The sequence below is a fragment of the Sardina pilchardus genome, chromosome 17 (assembly GCF_963854185.1).
Source record: "Sardina pilchardus chromosome 17, fSarPil1.1, whole genome shotgun sequence".
NCBI classification, from domain to species: domain Eukaryota; kingdom Metazoa; phylum Chordata; class Actinopteri; order Clupeiformes; family Clupeidae; genus Sardina; species Sardina pilchardus.
Window position 1 is genome coordinate 18,455,098 of NC_085010.1, and position 21,759 is coordinate 18,476,856.

The following is a 21,759-nucleotide window of genomic DNA, read 5'->3' on the forward strand; positions in this document are numbered from 1 at the left end:
TCCTACATCGGAGGCACCCCCCACCACCACCAAAATGTCATCACAACTTTTTTGTTGTTTTTACAGCGTCTTGTGTTGGTAGTACAGCACATCACAGTCACCGCTTTTCCTTTACCAGAATCGTTTGCTTGTGATGAATGGAATGTCAGTGTGATTCTGTTGCATCAGTTTTTTTTTTCCGCCACATGGCCACTTAGACAGTTCAGTCTCACAGTAGACACTGTCTAGTCTACTGGGAGATCCATCACCTTTCATTAGTGACACTTCCCTTCTTTCTCTGTGTTCCACTGTTGAAGAATGTTTGGATCACATACAGTGATATCCCTCGCTTCTAACAGTATCTAGTACTCAATATACACAACAAAATCCCTATCTGGCAATTCTGTATCCTTTTACATTCGCACAGTAGCTTGTAACCAGAGTTTTGACAAGAGTTTTGCTTACACTGGCTGCAAAACCACCTGCCTTGTCTTTGGAAGTGGGAAAGGTGAATTCAGGACTAGATGGGACAGGACAGGACAGGGCTGGGCCGGGCTGTCGGAACAGTGAGTTCAGCGTTCCCGCCGGGTTTCCTGGGGATGCTACGGCCGGATTTAGCGCCAGGGCCTCTGCGAGCTTTTCATTAGTCACGCTAACTCAGGCCCTGACAGGCCCGTGCCAGGGGAGCGTAATTAGCCTGGCGCACGGCTGGCCTGCCAGCACGGGGCCCTTCTCTCTCTCTCCTGCCCAGCGCCCGTGCAGCCCAGCCCAGCCCAGCCCTGCCCACCACGACCGCCTGCTGCTGGAACACCTCTGTGCCCCTCTGGGCTTCTAAGACACAGAGGGGGTACTCCATGCCTCCATCTCCAATCCATCTCAATTTATGAGATGTTTTGCAGATGACCTTTATCCACCAACACTCAAAAGGGTTGCAGTTAAAGGAGTGCACATTTAACATTTATTTTGAAGGTCTCCATATATCATTCAGGTTTTTATCATAATGTTGTGATTTTGTTTCCCATTTTGTTGATGTTGTCTTGTGGAACCTTTTATTCTGATTGTGACTATCCACATCAAACATTGTGGAATGGAGATCTCCCACCCCAACCCCACCCCAACCCCACCTAACCCCACCCCAACCTCCAGCTTCAGTCTACTCCAGCTAGCCACTCACCCCCCTCTGCTTCCAACTGCCATTTTTGTGACCTTGAGGTTGAAAAGTGATGCTGCCTGCTCTCCCTTCCTCACTGAGGTTACGTCAGTGCAGGAGCCCCTCCCCCATCTCCCTCCATTACCTCTCAAAGTTTTAATCTGTGTGGGGATGTGTGCAGACATGTGCAAGTGTTTGTGTGTATGTGTGTGTGCGTGTGTGTGTGTGTGAGTGTGTGCAGGTGAATAAGCATGCGTGCTGGTGTGTATACAAAGTGCTGATGTATGTGTGTGTGTTAAGTGCTGTGGGGTGTTGGGATTGGTGGGTGATGAGGTGTCAAAAAACTGGAAGCGCAGTACTTCTGCATATTTTGTGTAGCACATTCTGTGCTGTAGGCTAGTCATACATCAAATGATAAAGAAACAATGAACTGTGAGGCTTTTTTACATAATTTATCATAATTCATTATTAATTAATGTGATTTGTGTGACTCTAATGCATTGTTTTGCATAGTAGCATACTTTTACAACCAAGATGCAGAGAAATGTGTTTTGAATATATGATTCTTCACAAACAGTCCGGTGGCAAAGTACACCCTTGCTCTCATCATCCTCATTAAGGCACTAAAAGATGTGTACTAGACGAGTGAATGGCCCATAATTAAAGAGTACCTGTGGTCTCAACTTGCTGCAGTGCCCAGGGCAAGCAAATTGAATATATTGGAGAGCCGCATTAGCGGCATGTTGAAAGTGGTCCACGTAGACACATGCATCATATGATTTGATGCTTTAATGGAGAGGCTCGTTAACTCAGCCCCACTTTATAGCTTTTATGTTTGTATCTCTGAAACGCTGCTCTGGTTTGCAGATTAGTCCGGAAGACTACCGAGACGGCTCCTACACATACAGACCAGAGGAGCTGGACGTGGACGTGAGTGCCTGACAGCTAACTTTTGAGTCTGTTGTTTACACACACGTAGCAAGCGCAGGTCTAGCATCAGTACACATGGGTTGGAAACAAAATAATTTATGGGGGATTTTCATTATGTTGTCCTAGTGGAGAAAAGCAAAGAACTGACAGGTCTTGCACAGACGGTGTTTTCAACCAATTTAATAAGCTCACTAAACAGATGACAGCTCCTCCAGATTTCTGAATGTTTTGCGTCTGCAGATAATGTCCATCTGTAATAAGGTAGCTTTCGATACACATCTTAAGTCCACCACAGTTTCAGGAGAAAACGTTGAAGTATCTCGGCTTGTGTGGGGAAGAAAGCAGTAGAGCCATGTTTGTTTTTCAGCTCATCAGTCTGAATGAGATATGAGCGAAAGCCTTGACGTCTTGATATTCCAAAAACCACCCGACTGCTGTGTGTGTTTCAGACGAAGCTCAGTAGGTTGTGTGAACAAGACAAGGTGGTGCGAACCCAAGAGGATAAACTGCAGCAGCTCCACAGAGAGAAGGTAACACCTGTATAAGCCACCTGAGCCCAATGCACTAACTCCTACAGCTCCTATAACTCCTACAGCTCCAAAGGGGAAATGACCCGATGATCTTATGATAGCACCATGGCGTCACCTTAGCCTTCATCGTAAATTTCAGACAGTTTCAGCAGAGAGATCCATGGCTTACATGCCCCAGTAAAGATATCTGAAGCCTCACACAGTCTTAGAGTCTTGCACTGTTTAGTGCTTTTCCCCTACTCATAAAACTCTGCAGTTTTCTGCCAACATCTCAAAGAGTTTTTGCCTCTACTTATTAAAGATTCTGTTCACGGGGTCACCTTTATCTGCCGATTAATTATGGGGAAGGACTCGAGGGCTTCAGAGAGCTTCATTAGACTCGTCCCAGCTCTCTCAGCCTGCTGCACCTGCTCCCCATATCTCCCATGGGCTCCAACAGGCAACGCACCGCACTGCCAGCACAGCCTCTAATGAAGAGATTCATCTCTAGACCCAAGTCAGGTCCTACAGCACTCAGTGGCCACCAAGGGCAAGGGACACGGAAGATTTCATTTGCACACTGACAGAAGCTACTATGTCATGTGTTGTGTTGTTGTGATATTATGTTATGCAGCCTGTGCCCGCAGAGGGAAAGATTTAGTTTTCACATTACCTGAGGATTCTGCACAATGTTACATGTATGTGTACACTGCAAAAAAAGGAACAAGATAAAAACACAAAATCTGAGGTAAAAGATACTCAAAACAAGTAAAATTATCTGTCCATGCAGCAAGATCATTTTACCTGACAAGATTTCTTGAATAAAAATAATTATATCTAGAAATAAGATTCTAGTGTAAAGTTGAACACTTAGAATAAGACATTTACTCTTAAAACAAGATAAATTATCTAACACTTCTAAATCTCAGGTTTTTTTTTATCTTGATAAGTTAAAATAATTTGCAGTGCAGGCTGTAGGCGGGTGAGAGGGTTCGTAGCTAATTGCTTGGGCTGTGTGGTGTGTCGGTGTCGTGACGTGTCATGTCGTGTCGTGCAGCACACGCTGGAGACGGCGCTTCTGTCGGCGAGCCAGGAGATCGAGATGAGCGCCGACAACCCGGCGGCCGTGCAGAGCGTCATCCAGCAGAGGGACGTCCTGCAGAGTGGCCTGCTCAGCACCTGCCGCGAGCTCACCCGCGTCACCGCGGTGAGAGGCGCTCAACGCACACTCACACCTGTAGAGCACACACACATGAAGCCTACACTCAGTAAAGAATCATGGCTCAGCACCCGCCGCGAGCTCACCCGCGTCACCGCGGTGAGAGGCGCTCAACGCACACTCACACCTGTAGAGCACACACACATGAAGCCTACACTCAGTAAAGAATCATGGTTCAGCACCTGCCGTGAGCTCACCCGCGTCACCGCGGTGAGAGGCGCTCAACGCACACTCACACCTGTAGAGCACACACACATGAAGCCTACACTCAGTAAAGAATCATGGTTCAGCACCTGCCTTGAGCTCACCCGCGTCACCGCGGTGAGAGGCGCTCAACGCACACTCACACCTGTAGCACACACACATGAAGCCTACACTCAGTAAAGAATCATGGCTCAGCACCTGCCGCGAGCTCACCCGCGTCACCGCGGTGAGAGGCGCTCAACGCACACTCACACCTGTAGCGCACACACACATGAAGCCTACACTCAGTAAAGAATCATGGTTCAGCACCTGCCGCGAGCTCACCCGCTCAGGCGCTCAATACACACTCACACTCTTGTAGTGTACACACACATGAAGCCTACACTCAGCAAAGAATCATGGTTCAGCACCTGCTGCGAGCTCACCCGCGTCACCGCGGTGAGAGGCGCTCAACGCACACTCACACCTGTAGCGTACACACACACATGAAGCCTACACTCAGTAAAGAATCATGGTTCACCGGAGCAACTCAGATGTGAAGTTCATATATTTATTAAGGTGCCAACATAGTGGACTGACATTTTGACGTTTACCACGTCTTCATCAGAGTCTACACTCAACAGTGTAGCCTACACTCACTCATATACAACATACCCCCACACACACACACACACACACGATAGGTCATTCTGTCACATACACTCACCTGGTTTTCTTGAGCACATTCTCACGTTTGGCACATGCTTTCAATGTACATGTGGAAGTGCATTGTGTGTACAGTATATTACATGATACTACACTTGCATAGTTGACCCAGTAAACATGCAAGCCCAACACAGTGAGTGAAAAACCTGAAAACCTGTAAACCCAAAACCCTGTCAAGTGTATTGTGTGTGCTGTATTCACCCTCTGTACGTGTACTGGTGTGCTGTATTTGCCCCCTGTACGTGTACTGGTGTGCTGTATTCTCCCCCTGTACTGTACTGGTGTACTGTATTTCCCCCCTGTTCATGTACTGGTGTGCTGTATTTGCCCCCTGTACGTGTACCGGTGTGCTGTATTTGCCCCCTGTACGTGTACTGGTGTGCTGTATTTGCCCCCTGTACGTGTACTGGTGTGCTGTATTCTCCCTCTGTACTGTACTGTACTGGTGTGCTGTATTCTCCCTCTGTGTGTACGCTGTCCTCACTGTTGTGCTGGCGTGTGGTGTGACTGGGCTTGGCTGACAGCACTGTGTGCTGCTGTGTCCCCAGGAGCTGGAGCGGGCCTGGAGAGATCACGACCGGCTGGAGGCCGACGTCACCACCGCCAAGACCAACCTGCTGGAGAGACTGGAGGCCCTGGGCAGCCCACAGGTTTGTTCTGCACCGCCCTTCTACCATGTCCCATGTTGTATTTGTTTTACTTAGTCATTTGGCCGGCGCTTTTAACCAAAGCAACGATACGTACGTCAATTCTTACGTCAATTCTTACAACTTTAGGCCAGTTTCCCCCAGAGCGTTGACACAACAGTGGGAACCCTCAACTTTTCTGGCTGCTGCTTGCTAGTCCAGTTCCTTAGTCAGTGCTAAGCTTTGTATGTGGCCTTGTGTACCATTTCCGACATTCTGCCTCTGCTGTACACAATGATTCTTTACGCCTCTTAAGAACAATCCAAAACTTCCATTAGTAGAGCCAAGAAAAGGTGTTTGTTCCAGAGTTTGCATTTGCTTAAGTGAGAGCGGTGAAAATTGCTTGGTGTCTCTTTTTTCATGCTGCAGCAGGAGAGAATAGACAACAACCCTCCCCTCCGTCGCTCCTAAAAATAACACTCAGCTCTCACCTCATCTTGTCCTCTCACTCTCCTCCCTTTTCTTTGACATTTGCCAGCTGACTGGTTAACAGAAATACCAACTGAAAACATGCTGGGCCAGGGTAAAAAAAAAGTAGCGAAAAATATCCTCCAGACGTCTAAGGTTATAAGGCTATAGAGAGTGCAAAGCTATTTTGCGAGCTGTTACGGTCACAGGGTTGAAGTGGTAATTGTTTGTAGTGGGGATTGCTCGTGCTTTGATCTCAAACATTTACTCTCGGCTTCGTGTACTGTAGAAAGCTCTATCGCCGATCGTCATAGTTCCCTCGTCCCAAATTGACAGGATGCTTTCCTCTTTTTTTCTCGCGTATGGGCATGGTGCGTGTCGCGGCAACCCAGACCCCAGGCGACCATCCTGACAGCCGCAAAAATGCCTCCCGCGCCACCTCCCGGCCCTCCGCGCCGCCAGTGCCCATTAGCTAAAGAGGAGCAGGTAATTAGTTTTAACACCTGCGAGGGCTCCCGCTCTCGTTAGCGGCGAGCGAGCAAAGGAGGGGGAAGGAGGGAGGGAAGAAAAGGCCCTCTGATGCGGTTATTAAATTTCACCCCGTGCGAAAATCTAAAGGGCTGACCACCATCTTCACACCCGACTAGAAGTCAATTACTGACCCCCCCCTCCTCCTCCTATCGGATGTTCCAATGCTCCTAAGCATGGGTAATTGAAGGAAGGACATTAGGGGGTGTCGGCCTGACTCCCGATGAAGCAGGGTCCTCAGCACATGAGAGCGTGATAGAGAACGGGTATCTCTTAGCAATAAAGAGTGAATGTGACTGAGTGGATAGCAAGCGACAAAGTGTTCATTTTTATAAGCAGAGTGTGACAGGTGTTCAAACTGCGACAGAACATTTCTCCCTCATTAAAAGCTGTGGCACATGTTGATTGGCAATTTATGATAATGTTGTACAGCATATGGCCATGTTTTTGCTTGTAGGACTACAATAAGATTTTATTGTACTTATGTTTTTGTGTGTGTGTGCATGTGCGTGTGCGCATGTGTGTGTGTGTGTGTGTGTGTGTTTGTGACAAGCAGACAGAGCCCCCAAGCCAGCAGCATGTTCAGATCCAGAAGGAGCTATGGCGGATCCAGGATGTGATGGAGGCTTTGAGCAAAAACAAGCCACAAAGAAGCGTCGACACCAGTGAGTCTTTTTGACAGAGAGAACTCCCACATGCACGTGTGTGTGTGTGTGTGTGTGTGTGTGTGTGTGTGTGTGTGTGTGCTAGAACTTACACACTCTCAAAAGTACACACACAAGCCCTCGCATTTACACACGCGCACACAGCAAGGAATGACAACCAAAATGGATTCCGCTAACCTGGAGAGCACTCCAGGGTCTCTCTGCCAGATCTGATCATGTGTTTCCAACCGGAATCAAATCTCACTCGCTCCTAGTCTAGGCTGTTATGACAAGAGAGAGATACTGTTTCAATTGACCTCACTTGATTAAATAAAGGCTAAATACAATTTCAAGCTTATACACAGTGCAATGACACACACTGATAGAGCAGATACTACAGTCTGTGTGCAGATGATCACATTAGGATGCACCAGTGGACATTATGCCTTAGGGGGAAACACAAACACAGTTTCTCCCTAAAAATGTAACATGTCTGATGTCTCTCCTCGTCTGTTTTGTTGCAGGCTTCCCCGGCACAAAATCGGTAACAAATGTACACAAAAATGAGGTGAGTTGTACAGTTGCTGTCAGAAAGCCACTCATGGAGAAGGGAAAGTGAAATACACAAATACACTGCTGTCACACTGCTGTCTAACTGTTATGCCTCGCTGATAACAGCTTCACTGTTACTAATTGGTGCTTAGCACTTATCAAAACTGACTGGGGTTTTGCATCAGTGCATCCTCAACTTCCTGAAAGGACAAACCCTCCGTCCTCCACCGTTTTTGTCTGCTCTGTAGGAGGTAGACCCTGTGCCCCCTCGACCCCCTCTTCCACACTCCTATGAGAGCGGCGACTGTTCGCCCATCGTGCCACCCGTGACCCCCTCCACTGGCTCCGGCACGGGCACGGGCACCGGCGCCAGCCAAGGGCACCTGCCCCGGCCTCTCCAGCACCAGAGGAACGGCGCCCAGAGCGTAAGACGCCCCCCCGCTCAGTGCATTTTGTGGTGAAAACATCATCGTCGTCAGACGCATCTTCATCCTCATCATCTTCCTCCTCCTCCTCCTCAGCTCATGATGAACTACCATCACAGCCATTAGCCTTTAGCCTTTAGCCTTTGGCCATTTGCCTTTTGGCATGAAGTGTGCCCCGGCTTCCTTTCTCTCCTCATGGATGCATTTTCCCCATTCAGCCTCTTCTCATGTGCTTATTTCGATTCATTCCATCCATCCTGTTGCTGGAGATCAATCATGAGTGTGCAGTGGTGTGCATTTGGAGCTTGACCCAAATTTTTTCAGTTTGAGTCTTGCTATGGTGTGTTTTGATTTTGACTGTGGTTGTGTGTTGGCTTTGCCTTGAGCTTGAATTCATGAAGTCTAGCTCGTGGTTCATGCGCCTCCCATGTGTGGTGTTGTGTTGTGGTGTTTGTTGTGTGTTTGTGATACTTTGTATCATCATCTTCAGTGCATTTTCTTTAGTATCTGGAGAAAACCTTTGTGTGGTGTGTAGCTGCTGGCATATCCATCCGTCCATTCGTGAGCCATGTTGTGTGCTGCCCCAGTGCCGTGTTTGACCCCAAGTGACCTCTTGTGTTCGTGACCCTTAGGCCTGGTATCTCAGACAAGCCTAGTCCTGGCAGTAGAATGTAGCCGATAGCAGTCCCTAAGTACCTTTTAAAATCAGGAATGAACTGGACTCAAGTCCAGAATCATGCTTAGGCTTTGGTCTGAAACCCAGCCTTCGGTGTACGTAGTGTTGGTCTGTCGGTGTGCAGTAGTGTTGGTGAGTCATGTGTTAAGGTCCTCGCTCTCCCCCAGGGCCCAGACTACCGCCTGTATAAGAGCGAGCCGGAGCTCACCACCGTGGCCGAGGTAGACGAGTCCAACGGAGAGGACAAGACCGTCGAGCAGGCTGCGGAGAAAGACTCCGCCAGCGCTAAAGGTGCCTGAACGTCAACCAGTGGAACCACGGTGTAGAACACTAGAACATCAAGCGGGGCTGGTTGGAGTCACTCAACTTAACGCTCTTTCCCTCTGTATGTATGTATGCTCAGGAATGCCCTATCCGGTTGGCATCGTGCCTCCCAGAGCAAAGTCGCCCATAACCGAGTCCTCCAGCATCGCGTCCTATGTCACTTTAAGGAAGAGCAAAAAGCCTGACTCCAGAACAGTAAGTGCAGCTCACACAAGACAAAAAAGGGACTCTTCAGAGGCGGCTCTGAGAGAGAACCCTTTTTGTCAAGTAGCTTCTTGCAGTAGAACGGTTTTAGTCATAGATTCAGAATTGTATTTAGAGTGATTGGGGTAAGAAGGTTTGGGTTAGTTTCATGTAACATATGTGTATGTAATAGACACAGGTTCTGGCCAAGGGTTTGCATATAGACAATGTGAATGTTATATGTTTTTGATACATTTGTCCTACAGCTCGACCTGGTTATATTCATTTCATCATATAATTGAAAAGGTTGCAGACAGAAATCATGCCATGAATCTGCAGGAGCATCGATCCACTCCTGGTGAGGGATTTGGTCTGCCAATGGAGATGTATAAACATGACCTCGAACATCACTCGGGAATGCCTCATCAATTCTGCATTGGATTTAGATCTCGTCCCTGCAAGAGGCACGAATGAAATTCTCATTTTTCTCCATTTGCGGGCCATAGTCACGTGTCCTGTGAACAGCGGCAGCAGCAGCAGCAGTATGCTGGACCATGTGCCAGCCCATCTGCCTCCTCAGCGGTGACGTGACGACTTGGACGCTTGAGGGAGGTGGCTGACATTGACCCTCTAAGCTACGATGGCTGGTTTCAAGCCATGCCAGGACCCCCCCGCCGATGCCATCTAAATCTCTCACCTTGAAGGAGCCACCTACGAAGTCATTACTTTGGGAACACGATGGCGCCTGTGACCATGTTGTACTTCTCACAAGTCTGGCAGTTTATTTTTACTCTTTCAGATTCTCGCTTCACAACTGCTTTTGCGGACAGTGCCTTAGCCTTGAGTCTTCATATCCCGATCACATGCTGTCTTAACATGTGCAGTCAGTAGCTGTGGAGTGCTGCACTGGTCTGGCAATTAGATTAATATTGCTTTGAAGATACAACGTGCCAGCATATTCTGTTCCTCTTGAACCAAATCATTCCCTTTTTTTTTTCAATGAAAATGATATCAAAGTTTCTCCAGCTGTGCCTCTCCCCAGCTGTTAACTGAAAGAGAGGAGGATTGATGTCTCTGTTCTCAAGCACTCAATAGGGCAATAGGGTGCCAAAATGGCAATAGGGTGCCATTTTTTGCACTGAACTCTTCAACTCTTGAGCTACAATATCAATATACCCTCCACACGTTCCTTAAAGAGCTTGCAATTGAGTTGGCCAGACCCTGGTTAGATGCCAGTATACAAGTGTCAGTCTTGTCAGTCTAGAGATCAAAGATTCTAGAACAGAGCTCTGTTCTAGAATCTTTGGTCTAGATGTTGGTGCACATACAGTTATGTGTTTTTGTTCCAAGTCTTGTCGTTGTCGTGCGGCGCGATGACACTGTTCTGTCCTCTGGCGCAGGAGCGCCCCCGCAGCGCGGTGGAGCAGAGCGGCAGCGGGCCGCTGGAGGGCGTGCGTCCCCGGATGAGCGTGGAGGAGCAGATGGAGCGCATCAGGAGGCACCAGCAGGCCTCGCTCCGCCGCCGAGACTCCAGCGGGGGGGCCCAGGAGAGCTCGCTGTCCCGCAGCTCCTCGTTCAACAGGGAGCAGATCTCCATCAACCCCTACTACACCCTGCAGGTAAACCCACCTGTCAAGCTATACTAAACCCTGCAGGTAAACCCACCCACCATACTATAGTAAAACCTGCAGGTAAAACCACCTGTCAAGCTATACTAGACCCTGCAGGTAAACCCACCTGCCAAACTATACTACACCCTGCAGGTAAAACCACCTGCCAAACTATACTACACCCTGCAGGTAAACCCACCTGTCAAGCTATACTAGACCCTGCAGGTAAACCCACCTGCCAAACTATACTAAACCCTGCAGGTAAACCCACCTGCCAAACTATACTAAACCCTGTAGGTAAACCACCTGCCAAACTATACTAAACTCTGCAGGTTAAACCACCCACCATACTATAGTACAACCTGCAGTTAAACCCATCCACCAACCAAACCCCTACTACACCTGTCAAACTTTACTACACCCTGGAGGTAAACCCACCATACTATACTACACCCTGCAGCTAAATACGCCCACCAAACTATACTACACCCTGCAGCTAAATCCGCCCACCAAACTATACTACACCCTGCAGGTAAACCACCTGTCAAACTATACTATACCCTGCAGCTAAATCCACCCACCGAACTATACTACACCCTGCAGGTAAACCTTTCCACCAACCCCTACTACATCCTGCAGGTAAACCTACCTGCCAACCCGTACTATAACCACCTGCAGGTAAACCCACCGGTCAAACTACTGTATACTACCACCTGCTGGTGAAACCAATAGCTCCATACTACAGGTGAACCCGCTGACCTGGACCGCTGGCACTGGCCAAGAGACGGACTTGGGCAGGGCTGTTTTCTGTGGTTTGGCTTAATCTCTAATCTTTGTACTCAAGTGTTCGTGCATGCCGCCCATAATCTTTTATTTGTTTTCATCTAGGCCCTTTTATTGAGTGCCAGTGTGTCAGTGGGCTCAAATGTTTTTTGCAGTGTTTTCCATGTGCTTGAGCTGGTTTAGACTACCTTATTTGCCTTTAGTCTAGTTTTTAATAATTAAACAGCTCCACTGTTGGCTCATTCTATTTAAGTTTTAATCAAACCCCGCGTATGTCCACCCGACCATACACCCACGCCTTTTTGAAGAAATCGTCAGGCCCCTCGGACTTGAGCGAGATATCACGAGCGCTTTGAAGTGTTGAGCGTGCCTAGTTCATCACATTCTTTAAAAAAAAAAAAAAAAAAAAACGTTTGCATGAAGGCAGATACCCAGCGTATCAAAGGCCATGAATAATGCAGCCCCCCGCCTGGGCTGGAGCCCGGTGCGGTGTGGCGTAGCGTAGCGTAGCGCCCGGCCTCGCCGTGTCCTTCACAACGGAGGAGCCCGAGGCCCTCGTTGAGATGCCGGTCATGCTCGGCGCTCGTCTGGTTGTAAGCCTCCGCTGACAGCAGACAGCGTGTCATGGTGTTGATGTCGAAGGGCCTCTGCTCCAAACGCGGAGGAGCAGAGATAGGGCGCCGCTCTCCAGCTCTGCACCGTGTCAGCCCGTTACCTCTGTCTGTCACCACAAGTTATAGTTTGATCTGTGAAAAGGACTTTAGCTGTCCTCCACAAACTCCACACACATACAGTACACACGCACACACCTTGTTCAGGACTTCACTTGCATTGTGAAATGAAAGCTGGATGGATCTTTTTTGGGTGCTGAAGTTGCAGCTTGTAGCACCGCATTATGTAATAACACCGCATTATGTAATAATGTAATAAATGTGCACGCCATTATGTGATAATTGCCGCATTCTGTAATAATCTGCCGCATTATGTAATACACTTCTTGAACGCAATATGTAATACATTTTGCCGCATTATGTAATAAGTTATTACATATTGCGGTTGTTACTACATAATGCGGGTGTTGCGTTTTTTTTTTTTTGCCAAATGTAACAATTGGTGCATTATGTAATAACCAACCAAAATTTACATTTTCATTGATTAAAAACAGCTTGATAATGTGTATTTTACTCAAAATTAATGCTTACAAATAAGTATTAATTTAACGATGCAATTAAGTATTTAAGCAACTAAATGAAAAACAATTCAGCTGCAACATACAGCCTAACACACTGATCACACAAAGGAATTGCAGAATAATAAAGTGAATTTTAACAATGTTCTTTACCTACAGTAAAACAGGCCATGACTCAAATTTCACACACATACAGTATAGCCAAACTATCAGTATATGGAGGGAACTGCCTATCAGAATTCCCTTTGATTTATGCTGTTCAGGCACTTAGCCTAAGCCAGTACTTGATATTGCTCCTCCTGCAAGGTACTGATTGGGACTCAGTACTGGCTAGGCTAGGCCTGCTAGTGGAAAGGCAATGTTTAAACGTAAGTTATTAGGGCCCGAGCACCGAGGTGCTGAAGCGGCTGCACCATAGGTGCAAGGCCCTATTGTTTGATTAAATTTCTTACAGGCCACGTTTTGCCTTTTTCACCAACTTGGCATGCTCTAAATTTGTCAGCTATGTGTGGAATTGGTAACACTACTAAGTGACAGAGCTCTGGCCTAGGGTGTGGCTCAGGGACTCTATAGCGCCACCTAACGCGTTGTCTGTTGTGGTTGACACATACATTCACGGAAATGGCCCAGATTTGGTGGACATGTGTGTTCTATTAATCTAAACAATTTTACATTTCAACTTTATAGTGAATCTTAGAAGAATTTGAGTTATGATTATGTTTATGATTTCTGCACATCACATATTTTGAAAAAAATCTCCTAGACGGTTTATCGAAATCATGTCATATAAGCACTAAAATGATCTTGAGGGGTTGCTCAAGAGGAATTACGACCAGATTTTTTAATTGTCGAAGTATATCGAAATGGCGAAGGTTTGAATTATGACGTCTTATCAAGAAACAGGAAGTTGGTGTTATAGGCAGAAAAAAGGTTTTAAATTGGATGTAACTTGGCAGCTACATGTGGAATTGCTTCTGCTAGTCAGAGACAGAGCTCTGGCCTAAGGTGTCGCTTAGGGACTCTATAGCGCCACCTAGTGCGTTGTCTGTTGTGGTTGACACATACATTCACGAAAATTAACCAAATTTGGTGGGCTTGTATATCATTGCTATCGCTAGTCAGAGACAGAGCTCTATCTCTATAGCGCCACCTAGCGTGTTGTCTGTTGTGGTTGACACATACATTCACGAAAATTAATCAAATGTTGTGGGCTTGCGTGTTATTGCTACCGATAGTCAAAGACAGAGCTCTGGCCTAGGGTGTGGCTTAGGGACTCTATTGCGCCATCTAGTGCATTGTTTGTTGTGGTCGACACATACATTCACGAAAATTAACCAAATTTGTTGGGCTTGTGTGTTATTGCTATTGCTAGTCAGAGACAGAGCTCTGGCCATAGACCTAAAAGAAATGGACAAACAGACTCCGTTGTTCCCAATGGGAGGGGGCTGAAAAAAAAATCTGTTTACTTTCCATCGTACTGCGCAGACTCATACTCATTTTGTGACGTTAGCCATCCTGTACATTGCTGTAACTGGTCTGATAGATGGGATTTTCAGAACAACTGTCAATCCATTATTAATGTTCGTTTTTAATATTATTATTTTGTTTACTTGCCTCTAGGTAATGCTTTACCCTATCAAACAGTAGGCTACCGTAGGCTACACGCTTTTTCATTGATCTTGCAAATGACTTTCCGTCATGGTTTTCGTGCAGGCTGGACTGAGCTTCTTATCCAAACATTACGGGGAATCTCCTGTCGAACGTTAGCTTCCCTCCAACCGACATGCTAACTATACTTTTTTGCGGGAAACCAACGTTATATACGGGGAAGACGTGAATTAGTTTTGCCTTCGATACCCTATATACTGTAGAATACACAGAAGCTATAAGGGCGACACAAGGCACATGTTACATGAAGTTATGGGATCGCAAATAAATCTGCAATCTATGGCCGTCCATGGGAGTTAGCAGAGTGTTGATAACCAGCTCAATTCGTGTCTCTACTTCCGGGAATATGCCTGCCCCCTTGGCTCTGGCCTAGGGTGTGGCTTAGGGACTCTATAGCGCCACCTAGCGCATTGTCTGTTGTGGTTGACATATACATTCACGAAAATGAATCAAATTTGGTGAGATTGTGTGTTAATTCTGCCGCTAGTCAGAAACAGAGCTCTGGCCTAGGGTGTGGCTTAGCGACTCTATAGCGCCATCTAGCACATTGTCTATTATGGTTGACACATACATTCACGACAACTAGGTAGGCTTGTGTGTTATTGCTGCAGCTAGTCAGAGAGCTTTGGCCTAGGGTGTGGCTTAGGGACTCTATAGCGCCACCTAGCCTGTTGTCTGTTGTGGTTGACACATACATTGATGAAAATTAACCAAATTTGGTGGGCATGTGTGTTGCTCATGCACATGCCCACCAACAATTACGTATTGCTTTGTTAGATTCCGAAATGACCGGGCCTGCCATCGCCGCTTGCAGCTATATTTATTATTATTAATTTTGTTTCGTTGTACTACAACAAACTAAGCAGGATTTAGACTGAGATACTGTGTCCTCAATGAACTTGAAAAGAAAACCTTTTATGTTAATGTGTAACATGTGTTAGCTTAGCTTATGGTTGGCTATGTCAACACCAGCTAAGTTAGCCAATAATAAATAATATCTGTTAACAGAAAACAGAATGCATGGCACACCCATCTTGTGCACAGCCCATGTTTAATAATTTGGTGCTGTATGTCTTATCTTTGCTGCTGCTTGAGCAAAGACAGAGATTTACTTGACAATTGTATAAAGTGGTTAACTATCAGAAGCACTTACCTCCAAACTTGATCTCATGACTAATATGACTGCAAATATTAATTGAAAAGAACCCCTTGTGCATTTAAATGAGCACAACCAAAGTTAAAGGTATACTATGCAACGTTTTTCAGTTAATCAATTCGTTCCATACTGTTATATATGATTAAATGGGTCATTACCGGTCGAACTGTGTTTTTGTTGGCCGCTCTAGTGGTCTGTAGCGGTAAACCACACTTGCAACTTCAGGAGACACCGGGCACGCACCAATGCTCTACTCCAGGAAGTGTCATGTAAAGTCTCATGAAAAGGCACGGCAGACTGACCGATTGAGAAGTTTTGTCAAATATACACGCTAAAGCTGTAGGGGAAGCTCTGCAGAGAAAAATGCAAGCATAAAACGAGCGAAAATGAAAAGTGAAAGCGAAACCGGCGATGAAATCGCCAATCCTGCATAGTATACCTTTAAAAGGTGGATTGTTACAATGTAAGCTGAGCAATAGTTAACATACTGTCCCCTTACTTATCATTTTTGAGCAAAATACACATTATCATGCTGTTTTTAATCAATGAAAATGTCAATTTTGGTTGGTTACTACATAATGCACCAATTGTTACATTTGGCAAAAAAAAAAAACGCAACAACCGCATTATGTAGTAACAACCGCAATATGTAATAACTTATTACATAATGCGGCAAAATGTATTACATGTTGCGTTCAAGAAGTTTATTACATAATGCGGCAGATTATTACAAAATGCGGCAATTATTACATAATGGCGTGCACATTTATTACATTATTACATAATGCGGTGTTATTACATAATGCGGTGCTACACAGCTTCTTATAACATCTTCAAAATTTCAAGTGGGTTGCTTTTTGGTGCTGTGAGTGTAATACATAATGTGTTTACTGTATATGTGTGTGTGTGTGTGTGTGTGTGTGCACGTATGTACAGAGCTCCAAGCGGGGGGGAGATGCGGTGTCCCCAGACAGACAGAGGTTGGAGGCTTCGCTCCAGGCTCTGGAGCAGGAGATGCTGGAGCGAGCGTCAGCCATGCTGAACACGCCATCCAGCCAAGAGCCCAAGCCTCCCAAACCCCCCGCACAGGTAATAAGCACTCCACACACACAGCACCTCACAGCTTGAGTCCCATCAATCAGGCAGTCATCAGCAGCTGATGTAATCGAGTGTTTATTTAAGACATCCTGATACTCTGGTAAGATAACTTATCTGTCTTGAGCTTAAGCCAAACCGGATTTTTAAGCACAGTGGGACTCGACAGACATTTTGTTTTTATCACAAGTCTATCACCCATAACCTTGTGAAGTTTAACTTTATCTATCGGAGGGACCTTTCTCTGTTTAGATAGAATCCATAATCATTTAAAACTCCACGCTCTAAAGAACTCACACACACATACATACTGTACATACAGTAGTATACATTGTCATCCCACTGTTTGCGATTTATTTGCTGTCGGGACTCTTCTCATTTTGCCTGTGCAGGAAGAGGAGTTGGCTACAGAAGAGAGTATGAATTCCCCTCTTGTGGAGCAAAGTAGCCCCAAAGTTGAAGAGGAACAAAAGAAGGAGGAGGAGGAGGAGGAGGAGGTGGAGGAGGAGAAGCAGGAGGAGGTGGAGGGGAGTGAGGAGGAGCAGGAGAGGCAGAGGAGAGAGGAGCAGATCCTCATGTTGGGTTCTCAGAACAGGTGAGCATGACATCTGCTCTAATCTACATCCACTTTGTTCTCATATTCTCCTTTATTATGTATTATTGTTGAACTCTATCTCTCTCTCTCTCTCAATCTCTCTAACTCTCTCTCTCAATCTTTCTTTCTCACACTCTGTTTCAATCTCTCCCTCTCTCAATCTCTCTAACTCTCTCTCTCAATCTCTCAGACTCTCTCTCTGTCTCTATCTCCCTCTATCAATCTTTCTAACTCTCTCTCTCAATCTTTCTTTCTCATACACTCTCTCTCTGTCTCAATCTCTCCCTCTCTCTAACTCTCAATCTCTCTTTCTCTCTCTCTGTCTCAATCTCTCCCTCTCTGTCTCTCAAATCCACCCTGTCTTCTCAGGGTTTTCCCTTTATCCTTTTGTTTTCAGTTGGCACAATCTATGTATCTGCTTACCTGTTTCATTTTTCCACTCGTTTATTCTTCAGCCTGCAGACTGCTGTGTTGGTCAGGGTGGGCACTGAGGAAGACGACGATGACGAAGAGGAGGTGGAGGAGCAGGAGGAGGTGAAAGATGAAGAGACGAAGAATAATGAAGAAAAAGAACAAACTTCTGAAAAGCCCCGTCAGGAGCTGGAAGTTGAGGCAGAGCAGGGCACGATAATCAACTACTCCTACGAGCTGCCAGATGAAACGAACAAACACAACCAGGTGGTGTCAGGTGAGAGAGAGAGAGAGAGAGAGAGAGAGAGAGAGAGAGAGAGAGAGAGAGAGAGAGAGAGAGAGAGAGAGAGAGAGAGAGAGAGAGAGAGAGAGAGAGAGAGAGAGAGAGAGAGAGAGAGAGAGAGAGAGAGAGAGAGAGAGAGAGAGCAAGTGAAATAGAGTGAACAGCATGTGGTTTATATTAGAGTTCCTCTCTGGTCTTACTCTGACCTGAGAATTGGGTTTGCCCTCAAAGCAATCAATCCAGATCTCAAGAAGGAAAAATGTGTCAGCTTTTTAAAATGTGCCTGGCTTAGTTTTGTGCTTCTTTTCTGTTGCATTGCCAAAAAACGCTCCGATCCTGAGGAGCTGTCATGTATTATGCTTTTGGCAAACCCCAGGGTGTGAAGGCAGGCAGCTAACCCAGCTTTGTGTTGCTTTCTATGTGTGTGTGTGTGTGTGTGTGTGTGGTTGGCTCTGTGTGTGTGTGTGTGTGTGTGTGTGTGCGTGTGCGTGTGCGTGTGCGTGTGCGTGTGCGTGTGCGTGTGCGTGTGCGTGCGTGTGGGTGTGTGTGTAAGAGAGAGGGAGAAAGTGTGTGTGACTGTGTTTGCATGTTTGCAGGCACACCTCATGTGTGTGTGTGGTTGGCTGTGTGTGTGTGTGAGTGTGTGTGTGTGTGTGTGTCTGTGTGTGTCTGTGTTTGCACTAACACACGTGTGCGTGCTACTATGTCGTTTGCAGTGAACAACCTTTCCACTCCGCCGCAGTCCCCAGCTTCCACTCCAACGCCGTCGTCTCCATCGCCCCCATCTCCTCCGCAGGTCGCCGACGGCTCCCACTTCATGTGTGTCTAGTGCCAACAGTAAGAGACCCTCCTCAGCCCCTCTCACCCCCCCCCCATCCATCCACTCACGCACTCACCCACGGCTGCTTCTGCTGGGTGCACTGCTGGGCCTCAGTAACCTGCCTCAGTTGTTACTGCTCTCGAGCAGCGTCTCACAAATCAGAAGGCTGCAGATGTTAAGAGCTCCTAGCAGGGCTTCACACAGCCTGACAGCTTTTGCACCGCAGACGCCGCCGAGTCGTGAAGTTTCACACTCCGCCAGAATCATAGAGATAGAGAGCGCTGGTGAGAATGAGTGCTGATTTCAAAACTGACAAGATCTTCATGCACTTTTCTGTTAAGGCCGTGTTGAAACGACTGACGTGGTTAGGTGTTTGAAGAATTTGCTATTAGTTTGTTGCAAAAGACAAAAGCACTTTAATGCCAGTAGAGTAGTCTATTTAATAAAAAGTTCTCCATCAAATGAAGCCAAAAAAAAGTACCTAAGTGTTCAAATAAGTAGCCATCCACCAGCTTCCATAATCAGATTCAAGATAAGTGCTGATAGTTAAGAGCCGCTGAAGAGATCAGAACAGCTCATGTCAAGAAATGAATTCTAATACAGACATGGCCCCATTTTAAGGTGTCCTGCCTTGAGGATGCATTAAGATCCTAGTGAGAGTTGGCTTACGCAAGGAGATTAACAGCAAGCTTCACCTCATCGCTGGTAATTCCCAGGCGCGTCCGCCATAACAGCTAATGAAATCGCAGCCATCAATCAGCCGCGGACTGCGCCGTACCCTGCATGTGAGCTCTCACACTCGCACAGTTGGCCAGACATACTGTAGCGTGTGGTGAGAGCCCCCCTCTTGCCCGCGTCAGAACCCATCGCTACGCAGTGATTTGTTAGGACTCTGCACCGCGCCGCATCGAACTGCACTGCACTACACTGCACTACACTGCACTCTCCTGGAGCAACCTCATCAAGTCCACACAAACCTCCTTCCTTCCTTCTTTTCTTTCTTCTCTCCCGCCCTCTTCCCCCTCTCCCTTTCTCTCCCTTTTCTATCCCTTTCTTTCTCTCTCTCTCTTTCCCTCTCTCTCTCTCTCTCCACAGCAGCTGAGACCTGGGCATCTGTGAACAGCCACACGTGAGAGAGTCGCGGAGAGAGAGAGAGAGAGCGAGCGAGCGAGCGAGAGACAGGGGCAGCGATGCAACTCGACTTCACTCAAGATGGCGGCCCGCGGCACCGCTCGGCATCTCCAGATGCCTCACGCTCAGCTCCCGCCGCTGCACCGTCGCAGCCCAGGCCTGGCCACACCGGTCAACATATCAACACGCTGGACCCCCCACACTCCCCTGTCCTACCTACCACATAAAACAGTGTTGCCAATATTACCATCCTCATCACCAAATTATTATTATTATGATTATTATTATGATTATTATTAGGGCAGAGTTTGTATTGTGTGTTTGGGGTGGGTATTTGTGTGTGTGTGTGTTTGATGAGCATGAGGTGCCTGTGGGCTGTTCGGTGGTGCGGTGAGGATGTGAGGCCTGCCCAGCTGAGTACCGGAGCACCTGTGCTCCGTTTCCATGCTCCAGGGTGAGGTCTTCTGGCGAGGGAGGGAGGGGGGGCGGGGGGGGGGGGGTGCTGTTCGCACACAGTCATGTGTACAAACACACAAACACACATGTGTTCGAGTGCACGTTTTAATGTGCTTGCCGTGCACACAGACACAGGTGCACACACTTGTAGGAAACAAACACTACGTAAAAACCCAATACATCTACACATCAACAGATAACACCCTGTTTATCTGTCTATCCCTCTTCCTCTCTCTATCTTCCTCTTCCTCTTACATGCACTCACACTCACATGCACATGCACGCACATGCTGCATACACTTCTAACTCATGCTGTACCCAAGCCATGCAAGTGTTATTCATTCAATTCAGGGTTACTCACTGTCTGTGTGTTTGAAAAAAAGATATAAAGAAAACTATGTCTCATTTTGCTTTTTACCAGTGTTGACATTGAACATCATAGATGAATTTTCTTTCTTACATCTTTTGCACTGTGTAACACCTTGTTGTTTTGTTGTAAACGAAAATCTGTGTTCAAACTGTTTATATATAGTTATATAAATAGAACATGTATTAACAATGCATTCAGCAAGGTGCCACTTTACTGCTGCAGATGGACATTTGAATATTTTATTGGGTTTGTAATTATTTATAAAGTCGGATAGTCCACAGCCCCTGCCACACTGTTGCCGACACACACATGAATGTTCTGGCTTCTGTATTTTATTTTTAATAAGGCTGAGATATATTTAAAACAGAGAGAAGATTAAAAGAGTATTAAAAGATTTTTAAATGGATTTAGTCTTGCACCCCCTTGGGCTTGTAGGACACATAGAGGACAAATAGCACATGTAGAGAAAAAAAGCAATAAGGATTCTGACGTTGACATTTCTGTAAAAAAAAATGTATAGACCATTGTGTATATAGTGTACACCATACTATGACCAGAGCAGAGATAAAAAAGAAAAAAGAAAAAGAAAATAACTATTATGAAGTTATACTTATTAGAGTCAATATGCAAATGTTCATATCTCATCTGTTTTATATCATGTGAAATAAATGTTGATGTTCCTATGCAGTTGTCTTGTGGTCATTTCTTGAAGAACATTTGGATTTTATGACCGGACAGTTTGGAGATATGTGTTTTTTCCCTTTTTGTGTGTGTGTGTGTGTGTGTGTGTGTGTGTGTGTGTGTGTGTGTGTGTGTGTGTGAGTAAGAGAGAGGGAGAAAGTGTGTGTGACTGTGTTTGCATGTTTGCAGGCACACCTCGTGGAATATGGTTGTTGCACCATACTTGAACCTCTCAAATCATTTCCAGTCAGGTCCTCGGTGTTGGAGATGCTTGCAGACGGTGGTTTCTGGTGTAGCATGTCAAGTCTCCCGAGAGTGCCTCCATGTTTTCCAGACACCTCACGGCTGCTCTGTTGTGTGTGTGCTTACACCAAGCCTGCAATCACCTG

General features: G+C 46.4%; 2 protein-coding genes across 2 annotated transcripts in view; both read left to right on the plus strand.

Annotated features, from left to right (window-relative positions):
• Positions 1 to 8,917, plus strand: part of plekha5 (pleckstrin homology domain containing, family A member 5) — a 116,155-nt gene extending 107,238 nt beyond the window's left edge. Inside the window, exons 14-21 of the mRNA XM_062518785.1 lie at positions 1,997 to 2,059; positions 2,509 to 2,589; positions 3,626 to 3,775; positions 5,221 to 5,346; positions 6,875 to 6,983; positions 7,487 to 7,530; positions 7,763 to 7,939; positions 8,783 to 8,917. Of these exons, the coding sequence (XP_062374769.1) occupies positions 1,997 to 2,059; positions 2,509 to 2,589; positions 3,626 to 3,775; positions 5,221 to 5,346; positions 6,875 to 6,983; positions 7,487 to 7,530; positions 7,763 to 7,939; positions 8,783 to 8,914 (882 nt within the window). The 3' untranslated portion in view covers positions 8,915 to 8,917. The remainder of the gene's footprint in view (positions 1 to 1,996; positions 2,060 to 2,508; positions 2,590 to 3,625; positions 3,776 to 5,220; positions 5,347 to 6,874; positions 6,984 to 7,486; positions 7,531 to 7,762; positions 7,940 to 8,782) is intronic.
• Positions 8,918 to 9,002: 85 nt separating this feature from the next.
• Positions 9,003 to 20,331, plus strand: LOC134062007 (pleckstrin homology domain-containing family A member 5-like). The gene is made up of 7 exons (XM_062517880.1): positions 9,003 to 9,134; positions 10,523 to 10,741; positions 16,465 to 16,617; positions 17,016 to 17,218; positions 17,674 to 17,906; positions 18,629 to 18,749; positions 19,828 to 20,331. Exons 1-6 carry the CDS (start codon positions 9,003 to 9,005, stop codon positions 18,739 to 18,741), a joined length of 1,053 nt encoding a protein of 350 aa, XP_062373864.1. The 3' UTR covers positions 18,742 to 18,749; positions 19,828 to 20,331.
• Positions 20,332 to 21,759: the final 1,428 nt, after the last annotated feature.